At 39.0% G+C, this 15,270-nt stretch overlaps 2 protein-coding genes across 2 annotated transcripts in view; one reads left to right on the forward strand and one right to left on the reverse strand.

The window, feature by feature from the left end:
* Positions 1-15,270, reverse strand: part of LOC132417944 (selenocysteine-specific elongation factor-like) — a 453,767-nt gene that overhangs the window by 394,097 nt on the left and 44,400 nt on the right. The window lies entirely within an intron of this gene.
* On the forward strand, positions 7,092-8,198 carry TMSB15A (thymosin beta 15A). Its single transcript, XM_060002158.1, has 2 exons — positions 7,092-7,191; positions 8,161-8,198. Exons 1-2 carry the CDS (start codon positions 7,092-7,094, stop codon positions 8,196-8,198), a joined length of 138 nt encoding a protein of 45 aa, XP_059858141.1.

Here is a 15,270-nt window from a genome sequence, read left to right on the forward strand (position 1 = left end):
TAAAAGAAGCAAGGGAAAAACAACAAAGAGTATACAAGGGAATCCCCATAAGGTTATCAGCTGATCTTTCAGCAGAGACTCTGCAAGGCAGAAGGGAGTAGCAGGATATATTTAAAGTGATGAAAGAGAAAAAAAACTACAACCAAGATTACTCTACCCATCAAGGATCTCATTCAGATTTGACAGAGAAATCAAAAGCTTTACCGACACAAAAAAACAAAGAGAATTCAGCACCACCAGACCAGCTTTGCAACAAATGCTAAAAGAACTTCTCTAGGCAGGAAGCACAAGAGAAGAAAAAGACCTACAAAAACAAACCTAAAACAATTAAGAAAATGGAAATAGGAACATACATATCGATAATTACCTTAAATATAAATGGATTAAATGCTCCAACCAAAAGACACAGAATGGATAAATGGATACGAAAACAAGGCATATATATATACGTTTTCTACAAGAGACCGACTTCAGATCTAGGCACACATACAGACTGAAAGTGAGGGGATGGAAAAACATATTCCATACAAATGGAAATCAAAAGGAAGCTGGAGTACCAATACTCATATTAGACAAAATAGACTTTAGAATAATGACTGTTACAAGAGACAAGGAAGGACACTACATAAGGATCAAGGGATCAATCCAAGAAGAAGATATAACAATTGTAAATATATATGCACCCAACATAGGAGAACCTCAATGCACCAGCCAAATGCTAACAGCCATAAAAGGGGAAATTGACAGTAACACAGTAATTGGGGGGATGTTAACACTCCACTTACAACTAGGGATAGATCATCCAGACAGAAATTTAATAAGGAAATACAAGCCTTAAATGAAACATTAGACCAGATAGACTTAATTGATATTTACAGGACATTCCATCCAAAAGCAGCAGAATACACTTTCCTCTCAAGTGCACATGGAACATTCTCCAGGACAGATCACATCTTGGGTCACAAATCAAGCCTCAGTAAATTTAAGAAAATTGAAATAATATTAAGCATCTTTTCTGACCACAGTTCTATGAGATTAGAAATCAATTACAGGAAGAAAAACTGTAAAAACACAAACACATGGTGGCCAAACAATATGCTACTAAATAACCAAGAGATCACTGAAGAAATCAAAGAGGAAATCAAAAATTACCTAGAAACAAATGACAATGAAAACACAAGACCCAAAACCTATGGAATGCAGCAAAAGCAGTTCTAAGAGGGAAGTTTATACTAATATAATCCTACCTCAAGAAACTAGAAAAAATCTCAAATAAACAACCTAACATTATACCTAAAGCAACTAGAGAAAGAAGAGCAAACAAAACCTAAAGTTAGTAGAAGCAAAGAAATCATAAAGATCAGAGCAGAAATAAATGAAATAGAAACAAATAAAACAATAGCAAAGATCAGTAAAACTAAAAGCTGGTTCTTTGAGAAGATAAACAAAATTGTTGAACCTTTAGTCAGACTTATCAAGAAAAAAAGGGACTGTACTCAAATAAATAAAATTAGAAATGAAAAAGGAGAAGTTACAAGAGACAACACAGGAATACAAAGGATCGTAAGAGACTACTACAAGCAACTATATGCCAATAAAATGGGCAACTTGGAAGAAATGGACAAATTCTTAGAAAGGTACAATCTCACAAGAATGAACCAGGAAGAAATAGAAAATATGAACAGACCAATCACAAGTACTGAAATTGAAACTGTGATTAAACATCTTCCAACTAACAAAATTCCAAGACCAGATGGCTTCAGAGGTGAATTCTGTCAAACATTTAGAAAAGAGCTAACACCTATTCTTCTCAAATTTTTCCAAAAATTTGCAGAGGGAGGAACACTCCCAAACTCATTCTATGAGGCCACCATCACTCTGATACTAAACCAGAAAAAGATATCACAAAAAAAGAAAACAGGCCAATATCACTGATGAACACAGATGCAAAAATCCTCAACAAAATACTAGCAAACAGAATCCAACAACACATTAAAAGGATCATACACCATAATCAAGTGGGATTATCCCAGGGATACAAGGATTCTTCAATATATGCAAATCAATCAATGTGATATACCACATTAACAAATGAAGAATAAAAACCATATGATCATCTATATAAATGCAGAAAAAGTTTTCAACAAAATTCAACATGCATTTATGATAAAAACTCTCCAGAAAGTGGGCACAGAGGGACCCTACACCAACATAATAAAGGTCATATATAGCAAACCCACAGCAAACTTTATTCTCAATGGTGAAAAACTGAAAGCATTTCCTCTAAAATCAGGAATAAGACAAGGGTGCCCACTCCCACTGCTATTATTCAACATAGTCCTGGAAGTCCTAGCCACAGCAATCAGAGAAGAAAAAAAACAAAAGTAATCCAAATTGGCAAAGAAGAAGGAAAACAGTCACTGTTTGCAGATGACATGATACTATACATCGAAAATCCTAAACATGCCACCAGGAAACTATTAGTGCTAATCAATGAATTTAGTTATATCACAGGATACAAAATTAATACACAGATATCTCTTGCATTCCTATACACTAACAACAAAAATCAGAAAGAGAAATTAAGGAAACAATCCCATTTAACATTGCAAAAAAAGAATAAAATATCTAGGAATAAACCTACCTAAGGAGGCAAAAGAACTTTTTGAAGAAAACTACAAGATACTGATGAAAGAAGTCAAAAATGACACAAACAGATGGAAAGATATACCATGGTCTTGGATTGGAAGAATCAATATTGTGAAAATGACTATAATACCCAAAGCACTCTACAGATTCAATGCAATCCCTATCAAACTACCAAAGGCATTTTTTACAGGACTAGAATAAAAAATCTTAAAATTTGTATGGAGACACAAAAGACCCCGAATAGCCAAAGCAATCTTGAGAATGAAAAACGGAGCTGCAGGTATCAGGCTCCCTGTCTTCAAACTACACTACAAAGCTATAGTAATCAAGACAGTATGGTACTGGCACAAAAATAGAAATATAGATTAATAGAACAGGATAGAAAGCCCAGAGATAAACCCATGCACATATGGTCAACTAATCTATGCCAAAGGAGGCAAGGATATACAATGGAGAAGACAGTCACTTCAGTAAGTGGTGCTGGGAAAACTGTACAGCTACATGTAAATGAATGAGATTAGAACACCATCTAACACCATACACAAAAATAACTCAAAATGGAATAAAGACCTAAATGTAAGGCCAGACACTATGAAACTCTTAGAGGAAAACATAGGCAGAACACACTTTGACATAAATTACAGCAAGATCTTTTTTGACCCACCTCCTGGAGCAATGAGAATAAAAACAAAAATAAACAAATGAGACCTAATTAAACTTAAAAGCTTTTGCACAGGAAAGGAAACCATAAACAAGATGAAAAGACAATCCTCATTTTGGGAGAAAATATTTGCAAATGAAGCAACTGACAAAGGATTAATCTCCAAATATACAAACAACACAAGCTGCTCAATATCAAAAAAAGAAACAACCCAATCGAAAAATGGGCAGAAGATCTAAATAGGCATTTCTCCAAAGAAGACATACCATTGGCCAACAAACACATGATAAGATGCTCAACATCACTAATTATTAGAGAAATGCAAATGAAAACTACAATGAGGTATCACCTCACACCAGTCAGAATGGCCATCATCAAAAAATCTACAAACAGTAAATGCTGGAGAGGGCATGAAGAAAAGGGAACCCTCATGCATTGTTGGTGGGAATGTAAATTGATACAGCCACTATGGAGAACACTATGGAGTTTCCTTAAAAATCTAAAAATAGAACTACCATATGACCCAGCAATCCCACTACTAGGCATATACCCAGAGAAAACCATAATTCAAAAAGGTACGTGCACCCCAATGTTCATTGCAGCACTATTTACAATAGCCAGGACATGGAAGCAACCTAAATGTCCATCAACAGAGGAATGGATAAAGAAGATGTGATACATATATACAATGGAATATTACTCAGCCATAAAAAGGAGTGAAATTGGGTCATTTGTAGAGACGTGGATGGACCTAGAGATTGTTGTACAGAGTGAAGTAAGTCAGAAAGAGAAAAACAAATATCGTATATTAATGCATATATGTGGAGTGTGAAAAAATTGGTATAGATGATTTTATTTAGAAAGCAGAAATAGAGACACAGACATAGAGAACAAACGTATGGATACCAAGGAGGAAAGGGGGTGGTGGGTTGAATTGGGAGATTGGGATTGACATATATACACTATTTTTAAAATAAATTTATTTAAGTATTTATTTATTTTTGGCTGTGTTGGGTCTTCGTTGCTGCACATGGGCTTTCCTCTAGTTGTAGCGAGTGGGGCCTTCTCTTCATTGCGGTGCACAGCCTCTCATTGCAGTGACCTCTCTTGTTGTGGAGCACTGGCTCTAGGCGCACGGGCTTCAGTGGTTGTGGCTTGAGGGCTCTAGAGCGCAGTCTCAGTAGTTGCGGTGCATGGGCTTAGCTGAACCGTGGCATGTGGAATCTTCCCAGACCAGGGCTGGAACCCATGGCCCCTGCATTGGCAGGCGGATTCTTAACCACTGTGCCACCAGGGAAGCCCGACATATATACACTATTGATGCTACATATAAAATAGGTAACTAATGTGAAACTATTGTATAGCACAGAGAACTCTACTCAATGCTCTGTTGTGACCTAAATGGGAAGGAAATCCAAAAAAGAAGGGATATATGTATACGTATAGCTATACAAATAGCTGATTCACTTTGCTGTACAGTAGAAACTAACACAATATTCTAAAGCAACTCTACTCCAATAAAAGTTAAAAAAAAAAGGATGAATAGCCTCAGTAGTTTCTCTGATTACCCTAAACTGACTGCTACCATGGTCAGTGGCTGAAAATTTGAAAATAGGACTTTTACATAGGAGCGCACCAATGTCACAGAAATGCCCAGCTGTGGGGTTGAATGACCCAGAACCGGCCACCCTCTCCATGAACAGCCCTCCTCCATGACCTGGCAGAGGATTAGAACAGAGAACACTGAGCATCACTTCCAAATCACTGTTTGGTTGTCACAGCTTACGTAGGCTCCGATGGCTATAAAAAGCCAGGAGTACCTGATTACGGCTCCTTCAGCTTGGATCTCCGAGTTTCAGACGTTCAAAGCTAACTGGGTAAAACGTGTCTGCTTATTGTAGAGGCCCCTATTATCGTGGAGGAGTGAGCATACTTGGGAAGAAGGCAAGTGGACCTTCAGGACGAAAGTAGTGGGAGAAGCAGGGGAAGTAGACCAGCCACCAGTCCCTGGGGGAATCAGTGGGCTTGGATGGGGTCTGGATAGGCAGATCTGGTATGACGCTATCAACACCCAGTTGCAAGGGTGAGGTCCTGAGTAGAGGGGAGACAGTGGACTCAGGTCAGCACATCTAAAGAGATGGGAGGGGCGACGAGGTGGATCTAGTATCCCTTGGGCAATCCGAGAGGACTGGAGCGGGGTCTGGGGGCGGAGCCTGTCACGCAGCTTATAACTGCTGGGTTCCACACGAGAAGGTTAACCTTGTCCTGTGTGAGAAGTGGTCGCGGTGCAGCGGTCTGCCTTTCCCTGGTCTTCAAGTCTTCGGGTGAGGACGTGCGGCCCCGCCAGAGCCAGAGGACTATGGGGACAGGAGGGCGCGGCGGCCACGGGGCTGGCGTATTGGGCCTGCTGGAATTGGAGGGGCGGGGGTTGGGACGGGCGATTTGTATCTGAGCCTGATGGCGAGTCCGCGCCTTTGTCTTCGCAGCGCTGCCTTCTGCGCGCAATGCAAAATCCTCCCTGGGGCTGTCCCGGAAAGGTCCGAGGGGGGAGCCCCCAGAGCGGCCAGTCCGCTGTGGCTGCAAGTCCGAGGCTGAGGGGATGAGGAGTGTGGGGCTCAGAATGGGCCTTCTGGGGCTGGCCTTTTGCTCTCTCCCCTCCCGTGGCTGTTAGGTTGGACTGGGCTCCTGACAATGATGATAGTTATTTTAAAATATTAAGCAAATTGCTGCCAACAAAGTGGCTTATGTGCCCAGCCCTGTTATTATTTTAAGTCCCTGTTTCCCCACCTCTGGAGATTAGCAGCCGATCGCTCGTCAAAGGAGGGTCTTAGGGTGACCACAACGGAAGGGAGGCATATTCGGGACGTCTGGCTGCTTGAGGGCCTCTCCATTCTGGTCTGGGCACTAGACGTGTCTTACCCCGCCAGGGTGGGGCCAGGCATGGGCAGGAGAGCTCTGCTTCGCGGGCTCAGGGGTCTCCTATTGTCTCTTCTGGACAAAGCCGGAAAGATCACAGGGCATCTCCTAGCCTCATCTCCTCCCCTCTCCCCTTGAGGAGAAAATATGGTGAAATAAAAATCAACTGTGTCTGGTTTATCCCATTCTGCTGAAGTCCTGAGTCTGATCATAATTAGCTGTGCCGTCTTACAGCGTTTACAAACTAGTGCCATAAGGAGACATCATGAGACGTGTCATTAGTTATGACGGGATTAAATCCCCTCCTTTCCTTATTGCAGCTCCTTAATCTACTGTCTTTGAAAAGGCAGATGAAATGGAAAGAAACTAGTACAACTTATGCTACCGTTTATTGTGTGCTACTCCCTAACCCCCAAGAAAAATCCCCCCCGCCAAAGTAATTGAATACAAAGTGAAGGTGCTCAAATAGTGCTATCTCCTGTTACAAATTCATTCCTGGTTAAGCCCAGTCCTTATTTTTTCTTCTATCTCTATCTGCTCTTGTGTTTCTATCACCTCCATTTGACTTTCCCTGTGATTTTTAAGTCAGACATATTGACTCCGGGTTTTAGAGCATCTTGGTTTCTAGTGCATCCTGATTCAGTGGCTTTTACTGCCTATCAGAAGTGGGGTAATGATGTGGAATTCAAAGCATTTTGATAAAACCATGGCTTTCCCAAGATATGTGCTGTTTTCTTGTTGAAAATCAGAAGATAAAATACATATTGATATTAAATGTGAGAATTTTGGATTGTGATCAATTAGTATGATAATAGTTTTTCCAGTTAAGTTAAAACATTTTTTTTCAGTCTTTCTTTTAGTCAAGATGAGTGGTAAGCCAGACTTCTCTGAAGTGGAGAAGTTTGACAGGTCAAAACTGAAGAAAACTAACACTGAAGGAAGAAGTACTCTGCCCTCGAAGGAAAGTAAGTCATGGGGCAGGGCAGTTTTTAGTGAAGAAAAGCAATGGTGAACATTCATAGGTTCAGTAAATAAACTATTCTAGTAAATTTTGCCACAAAGTAAGCAATAATTACGTAGCCACTGAATTTAATGCAATGGTTAAAAATATCAAATAGTTGTTTAATTACTTGGGTTATATAAGTTGTTCTTACATGATAAACCCAAGAAGTAATGGGGGAATAAAAAACTATTTTCTTCTTGGAAAATCACTAAAAATCACATTACAACCAATTTTGGAATATTATACTTAGCACTAGAAAAATCTTAATTTTTTCAATTTTATGGTTATTTGGAATTTTCTGCATCTAGCAATTTAGGCCCATGATCTTATTCCTAAAGAACTATACAAACTCTGCAGTTTTGGTTTTCTGTACCTGACAACAAGATAAGGCAGAGAACAAGTTTAGATCTTGGGTGTACTTGGGCCTCCCAGACTGAAGGGATCAGTTTTGCCTTTGGGAATTACAGCCTGATGGAGAAACTCCAAGCATATTCACAAAACTAAGGGGCACTTTTTGTCATGTTGCTATTATCTGAGAGTTTCTAAGTTAGTCAAAATTGTCTGAAAGGGTGTAACTTCCTAATTATATAGTGATAGATAAATCTGAGGAAAATACTTCACTTGCTCCTCAGTCTCAGAATATTCGATGGAAAAAATGGCAACAGCATAAATCTAACTCTGAAATGGAAAAAAAGACACAGTTGATGCAGATTCTAATGTTCAGGTGGTTAACACACACACACACACACACACACACACACACACACACAACTGAGGATTTGCAGTTAGTGCCTTGGCATTCTAAATTTAAAGCAGGTATGGTAGCCTTCAATGACTTGGCAAAGAGTGGCAAAGAACTCTCTTGGAAGAAACTGAACTTAATCTTAGGAAAATATCCTTTAATGATTGTTTGTGTTTGTCTTTCTTCCAGCTATCCAGCAGGAGAAAGAGTGTGTTCAAACATCGTAAAATGGGGATCTCCCAAGAACAAATTTCAACATTGCCTGAGTGTCTTGGTTTTAGGCATGTTTTTTGTAAACCTATGTGTTTGTAGAGATTTTAGCCATTTTCTATGTCTTCTCATCCATAATCCCTGGCTAAGAGGTCAGGAGTAGCCAAAGTTCCCTTACTTTCATTCTTAAACTTTCCATTGGTGCATAAATTCCAGCCGGCTGATGCTGTCAATAATCACACCATTAATGATATTTGTGTGTCTAGTCTTTGCATCCCTAAAGGATAAGCAACTTTTAACTTTCTACACTGGATGTCTCCATTGTTCCATAATCTTCATGAAGTGGCATGCATTTGCAGCTTCTCACAGTTTATTTCACTTCTAATGTAGTGATAAAATAATAAATATAATTATGTTGAGACTCCTGTGGTGGTCCATTCTTAGTGGTCTTCTAAGGACTGAAAGTACAAAAGGGTACTCTTCAGCCAAACAAAATGGTTGAAGGAAGGCCACTTTAGCAGAATAGTCATGTGGAAAAGGCTCTTCTCTGTCCAGGTCCAGTGGGTTCTGACTTGCTTTTTTCCATAGTTGGAATCATAGAATTTGAGAACCTTGGGAGAGGAGGTAATGTGGACTAGTATCCTTATCTTGGAGATGAGGAAATGAAAACATGGGGTCTGAATTGATCTTTTAAGGTGAATAAGGATTGGGATTTAAACTGAGTTCTCTTGTTTTCTGAAAGTGTTTTTCAATTTGATGAGAGGAGACCCCCAAGGCTGGGGTTGGATAGGGAAGGGGGCAAGAAACACTTGATAACACCCACTTTGCTAAGCACATCATATCTTCTATCGAGCATAAACTCAGATATCTAATATCTGCTAATGACTTGCAGCACTGAACCTCTGGTCTGGTTCTTGTCCTGAACAGAATCCACTGTCTTATGAACCAATCATTTTTGGTGTTCATGGTAAGCACAAGGACATATAAATGGGAGTGTCCCAATCCCTGCCCATATGCAATATTTTATCACTTTCAATTTATAAAAACCAGTCATTTATAATCCCACCAGTTACAAGCATTAGCATTTGGGTGTATAACCATCCATACTCTGGTCTATTAATATATAGGCATACCTCAGGGATAGGGATATTGTGGTTCCAGACCACTCCAATAAAGCAAATACTGCAATAAAGTGGGTCACACAAAGTTTTTGGTTTCTCAGTGCATATAAAAGTTATGTTTACACTATACAGTTGACCCCTGAACAACATGGGTTTGAACTGTGAGTCCACTTATACACAGAGTTTTTTCAATAAATATGTGGAAAAATGTTTTGAGATTTGCCATAATTTGAAGAAACTCACAGACAAACCACGTAGCCTAGAAATATCAAAATATTAAGAAAAAGTTAGAGATATCATGAATGCATAAAATATATGTAGATATACATATAACATAGAAAATATGTCTTAATCGATTGTTATCAACAAGGCTTCCAGTGAAGAGTAGGCTATTAGTAGTTAAGTTTTGGGCAAATCAAAAGTTATACATGGGTTTTTGACAGTTCCAGGGTCAGCTCCCCTAATTTGTGCATTTTCAAGGGACAACTGTACTGTAGTCTATTAAGCATGCAATAGAATTATGTCTAAAAAAAAACAACGTACATACCTTAAGTAAAAAGCACTTTATTGCTAAAAAAATGCTAATCATCATCTGAGCCTTCAGTGAGTCATAATCTTTTTGCTGGTGGAGGGTTTGAAATATTGCAAGAATTACCAAAATGTGACACAGGGATATGAAGTGAGCAAATTACCAAAATGTGACACAGAGACACGAAGTGAGCAAATGCTGTTGGAAAAAAATGGAGCTGATAGACTGGCTCAACATAGGGTTGCTGCAAACCTTCAATTTGTAAAAAAATAAATAAATAAAAATAAAAAATAAAAGCAGTATCTGCAAAGCGCAATAAAATGAAGCACAATAAAATGAGATACAGCTATACGTATCTTTTCCTACAAGAAAGGGATTATGCTGTTTGGACCTATTTGAAACATCAAGTATTATCTAACCACCCTTTTCTAATGGCTTACCCTCCATGGGAAGTGGAAACTGTTTTCTTTGCTAGGGCATAAACTTCCACAAGCAAAACAGTAGGTATGAGGTGACACAATCATAGCTCTTGGTGTTGTCAGAGGATTTGAGACTTGGCCAGACATGTTGGTCACCAAGACCTAACCTCTTGCTTGAAATAATTGTCCAATAGAGTTGTTCAGTCCCTTGTGGTGACCTGCTGCTTATACTGTACCTAAACTTGCCTCCCTGTAGCTTCGATCAAATAGACTTAAGACTGTATGCTGGAGACTCACACAACATAGGTAATCCCTGCTCCAGTATTTGAAGACAGCTGTTGTGTGCCTGCTCCCATACCTCCAAGTATTCTCCTTATGACACTTCTCAGATCCTTTGGACCCAAGTTACATGCATGAGGAACCATCCTGTTTGCTGATGTGCTCAAATTTGCTCATTATCAGACCTCTTTGGATCCTGATCCTTTCACACAACACATTTACTCTCCTTCCAGTATTGCCACGTGCAAATTTGAGAAAGATGCTTTATTCCATGATAAATTCAGCAAACTCTGCATTTGTGCATTAATCACCAGATTAGGTCCATTTCAAAGGGCCTAAAGGAAAGCATGAACATCGTCAGATGAGCTGGTGTTGGATAGTAACTCCAATTGTTCAGTTGCATCTAGTAACCATTCTTTTCATTAATGTACTGATTCCACCCTGGGCAGTGTAAGTGCTGTACTGAGCGGGAGCAGATGAGAGGTATGTGGCAGGAGAAGAAAGACCTGTAGCTGCTAATTGAATACCCATACAAATATACGATGAGAAAAATGATTGCCCACCTGGAGTAGTTTTACCCTGCTTTTCTTAAATGTATAATATTGGGATACTCTTCCAGTTACTAGATTTACTTGCCTATCCAAGAGGGATAATTTTTTCCCAGTAAGTCCACTATAAGCACTGAGATTTAGGGCCTGAATCAATTTATTATTTGCAAAATTGGAGGAATGGTGTCATCAAGATGGCAACATACATCATTCCTGACTTCCTTCCCCCTCACAAGAAGACCCACTAGCAATTATCCATAGACAAGATACCATTGTGAAAATTCCAGAACACAGGGATGAGGCTGAAGCCTCACTTGGACCACAGAGACCAAGGAGGACTACACTCTGATCACATTGCCCTTCCCTCGGCTGGTAAAGCACACCAAGAGGGACCTCCTGGGCTTACAGTTTCTCCACTGGGAAAAAGAACAAAAGTGGACATCCAGCTTCTCAGTGTTGCAGGACATTTCCCAGGAAGCTCACTTGAGTCTCAATTCACAGAGATCACTGGGAAAATCTGCAGGGCTTGACAGTTGGGGGACAGATAGAGATGGAGAAGGGGAGAAGGGGTTTCAACAACAAGCACTCAGACCTAGGCAGACTGCATTCCTGCTTACAGTGGTGCTGAAGCAGGCATCCTAGCCAGTGACTCTTCCCATCTGCAGAGCTGAGCTGGTGGCCACGTCTAGCCAGGGAGCTTGGTTGACAGTTCTGCCAGATTTGGGTCCTCAGCTAATGAACCATTAGGCTGTGGAGTCCCTTGTATGGTCAGGGAAGCAAGTTCACAGCCCTACACAACTGCTGAGTATAGCCTCTAGTCTCACCTGACCAGGAAGCCTGGCCTGAGAACCCAGCCAGCAATGGAGCCCATCTTGCAGCCCTGCTTGGACAGGGAGTCAAGTATGGGTCAACACACAAATCAATATGTGACACACCACATTAACAAAATGAAGGATAAAAATCACATTAGCATCTCAATAAATGAAGAAAAAGAATTTGAAAAATTCAAATCTTTTCAAGATAAAAACTCAACAAATTAGGTATAGAAGAAATGTACCTCAACATAATAAAGACCATATTTGACAAGCCCACTGCTAACATCATACTCAACAGTGAAAAGCTGAAAGTTTTTCTTATAAGATAAGGAACAAGACAAAGCTGCACACTCTCATCACTGTACTGAAAGTTTTAGTGAATGCACAAGACAAGAAAAAAAAATAGAAGGTACACAGATTGGGAAGAAGACATAAAACTGTCTTTTGTTCACAGATGACATGATAATATATGTACAAAATCTGAAAGAATCAACAAACTCCTAAACAAGTGATAATAGCAATATTGCTGGATATAAATACATATGAGTCAACTGCTTTCCTATATATCCCAATGAACAAGTCAAATTTGAAATGGAAGAAAACACACCTAGGGCTTCCCTGGTGGTGCAGTGCTTGAGAGTCTGCCTGCCGATGCAGGGGAAGCGGGTTCGTGCCCCGGTCCGGGAGGATCCCACATGCCGCGGAGTGGCTAGGCCCGTGATCCATGGCCACAGAGCCTGTGCATCCGGAGCCTGTGCTCCGCAACGGGAGAGGCCACAACGGTGAGAGGCCCATGTACCGCAAAAACAAACAAACAAAAAATCAAAACAAACAAACAAAAAAACACATCTATATTACTACCCCAAATATAATAATTAGGTATAAACATAGCAAATTATGTGCAATATGTATATGAGTAAAACTACAAAACTCTGATGAATGAGATCAAAGAAAAACTAAGTTAATAAAGAGATATTCCATATTCATGGATAGGAAGACTCAGTATTGTCAAGATGTCAGTTCTTCCCAAATTGATGTATAGAGTCAATGAAATCCAAATCAAAATACCAGCAACTTAGTTTGCAGATATTGAGAAAATGATTCTAATATTTATATGGAGAAGCTAAAGGCCTAGAATAGTTAACACAATATTGAAGGAGAAGAACAAAGTTGGAAGACTGACACCCAACTTCAAGACATACTATAAAGCTACAATAATCTAAGCAGTGTGGTATTGACAAAATAATGGGTCAATGGAATAGAACAGAGATCTCAGAAATAGACCTACATGAATATTGTCAACTGATCTTTGACAAAGGTGCAAAGGCTATAGAGTGGAGAAAAGATAGTCTCCACAATGAATGGTACTGGAATAGCTGGACATCTACATGCAAAAAAAAATGAATACAGATACCGACCTACAGAGTTCATAAAAATTAAGTCAAAATGGATCACAGACCTAAATGTAATATACAAAACTATAAAACTCCTGTGAGATAACATAGGACAAAATCTAGATGACCTTGGGTTTGGCAATGACTTTTTAGTTGCAAAACCGTAGGCACAGTCCATGAAAGAAAGAACTGACAAACTGGACTTCATCAAAGTTAAAAACTTCCACTTTGTGAAAGACACTGTCTAGAGAATGAAATGACAAGCCACAGACTGGGAGAAAATATTTGCAATAGATATCAGATAAAAGACTGTTATCTAAAATATACAAAGAACTCTTAAAACTCAACAATCAAAACACAAACAACCTGATTTTTAAATGGACAAAAGACCTTAACAGACACCTTGCCAAAGAAAATATACAAATGGCAAATAAGCATATGAAAACTTCCACTTCATATGTCAAGAGGGACATGTAAACTAAAAAATGAGATACCACTACACATCTATCAGAATGGCAAATTCAGAACAATGACAACGTCAAATGAAGACGAGGTTATGGAGCAACAGGAACACTCAATCATTGCTAGTGGGAATGCAAAATAACATAGCCACTTTGGAAGACAGTTTGGAGGTTTCTTTCAAAACTAAACATACTCATACCATATTATCCAGTAATCATACACCTTGGTATTTACCCAAAGGAGCTGAAAACTAATATCCACACAAAACCCTGCACACAGATGTTTATAGCAGATTTAGTCATAACTGACAAAACTTGGAAGCAACCATGATGTCCTTCAGTAGGTGAAAGCATAAATAAACTGTGGTATATCTGGACAATGGAATATTATTCAGAGCTAAAAAGTAATGAGCTATCAAGCCATGAAAAGAAGTGGAGAGAACTTATATCCATATTACTAAGTGAAAAAAGTCAATCTGAAAAGACTACTTACTGGATAATTCCAACTGAATAACACTCTGGAAAAGTGAAAAAAGTCAATCTGAAAAGACTACTTACTGGATAATTCCAACTAAATAACACTCTGGAAAAGGTAAAACTATGGAGACAATAAAAGATCAATGGCTGCCAGGGGTTAGGAGGAAGGGAGGGATGAATAGGTGGAGCACAGAGGATTTTTAGGGTGTAACTACTTTGTATGATATTATATTGGTGGGTACATGTTGTTATACATTTGTCCAAAACCATAGAATGTACAACACCGAGAGTGAATCCTAATGTAAACTATGGACTCTGGGTGATAATGATGTATCTCATCAATTGTAACACATGTACCACTCTGGTGGGGGATGTTGATGATGGGGGAGGCTATGCATGAATAGGGTCTGGGGGCATATGAGAAATTTTTGTAACTTCTGCTCAATTTTGCTGTGAACCTAAAAGTGCTCTATAAAATATACTCTATTTTTAAAAAGACAGTTTAACTTAAATAAATTTAGTATTAATAGAATTTCAAGCATCACTGAGGAGAGTCTTTTAAACAATGCAATTTTTGTGAGAAAAAAAATCTGTGTCATTCTGGACAATTTTTCTTTGAAACCAAGTAGAAATCCTGTTTTGTAAAAGAGAAATTGATTTCTGATCTAGAGAAACCTATGCTTTATGTATGTAAAATTTGATGTTCAAATCAAGAAAAATATACTTAACCATTTCTTTTGTGTTTTGTATGACAGCATTTTGTTTCAAAGTTGAGATTACTGAGGCAAATATCAAGAGAGGATGAGGAAGGCATTTAGATTTAGCATTTATTAGTATTATACACTCTCCAGCTAAGCAGAAACTTTACTGGCCCTCACAGCCTTTTGGACCTAGAGGGTTGGTGGAGTTTCCTTAGACTGGAAAGTTCTTGGATCTTTCCTCTATAACTGTTGTGCAAGATATCCACACTTAATTATTGACCCTAACAAGGCAGGATTGGGATGAGAATTTGATCAAATGATAGTTTTGTTTTACGAAAAGAAGTT

This window comes from Delphinus delphis, chromosome X (assembly GCF_949987515.2).
Source record: "Delphinus delphis chromosome X, mDelDel1.2, whole genome shotgun sequence".
In the NCBI taxonomy this organism is placed as follows: domain Eukaryota; kingdom Metazoa; phylum Chordata; class Mammalia; order Artiodactyla; family Delphinidae; genus Delphinus; species Delphinus delphis.

Bases quoted from the DNA above. Each gene is read 5' to 3' on its own strand.
- TMSB15A (XM_060002158.1), top strand. From the start codon at position 7,092: ATGAGTGGTAAGCCAGACTTCTCTGAAGTGGAGAAGTTTGACAGGTCA. The intron at 7,192-8,160 runs GTAAGTCATGGG...TCTTTCTTCCAG, and splicing joins TACTCTGCCCTCGAAGGAAA to CTATCCAGCAGGAGAAAGAG.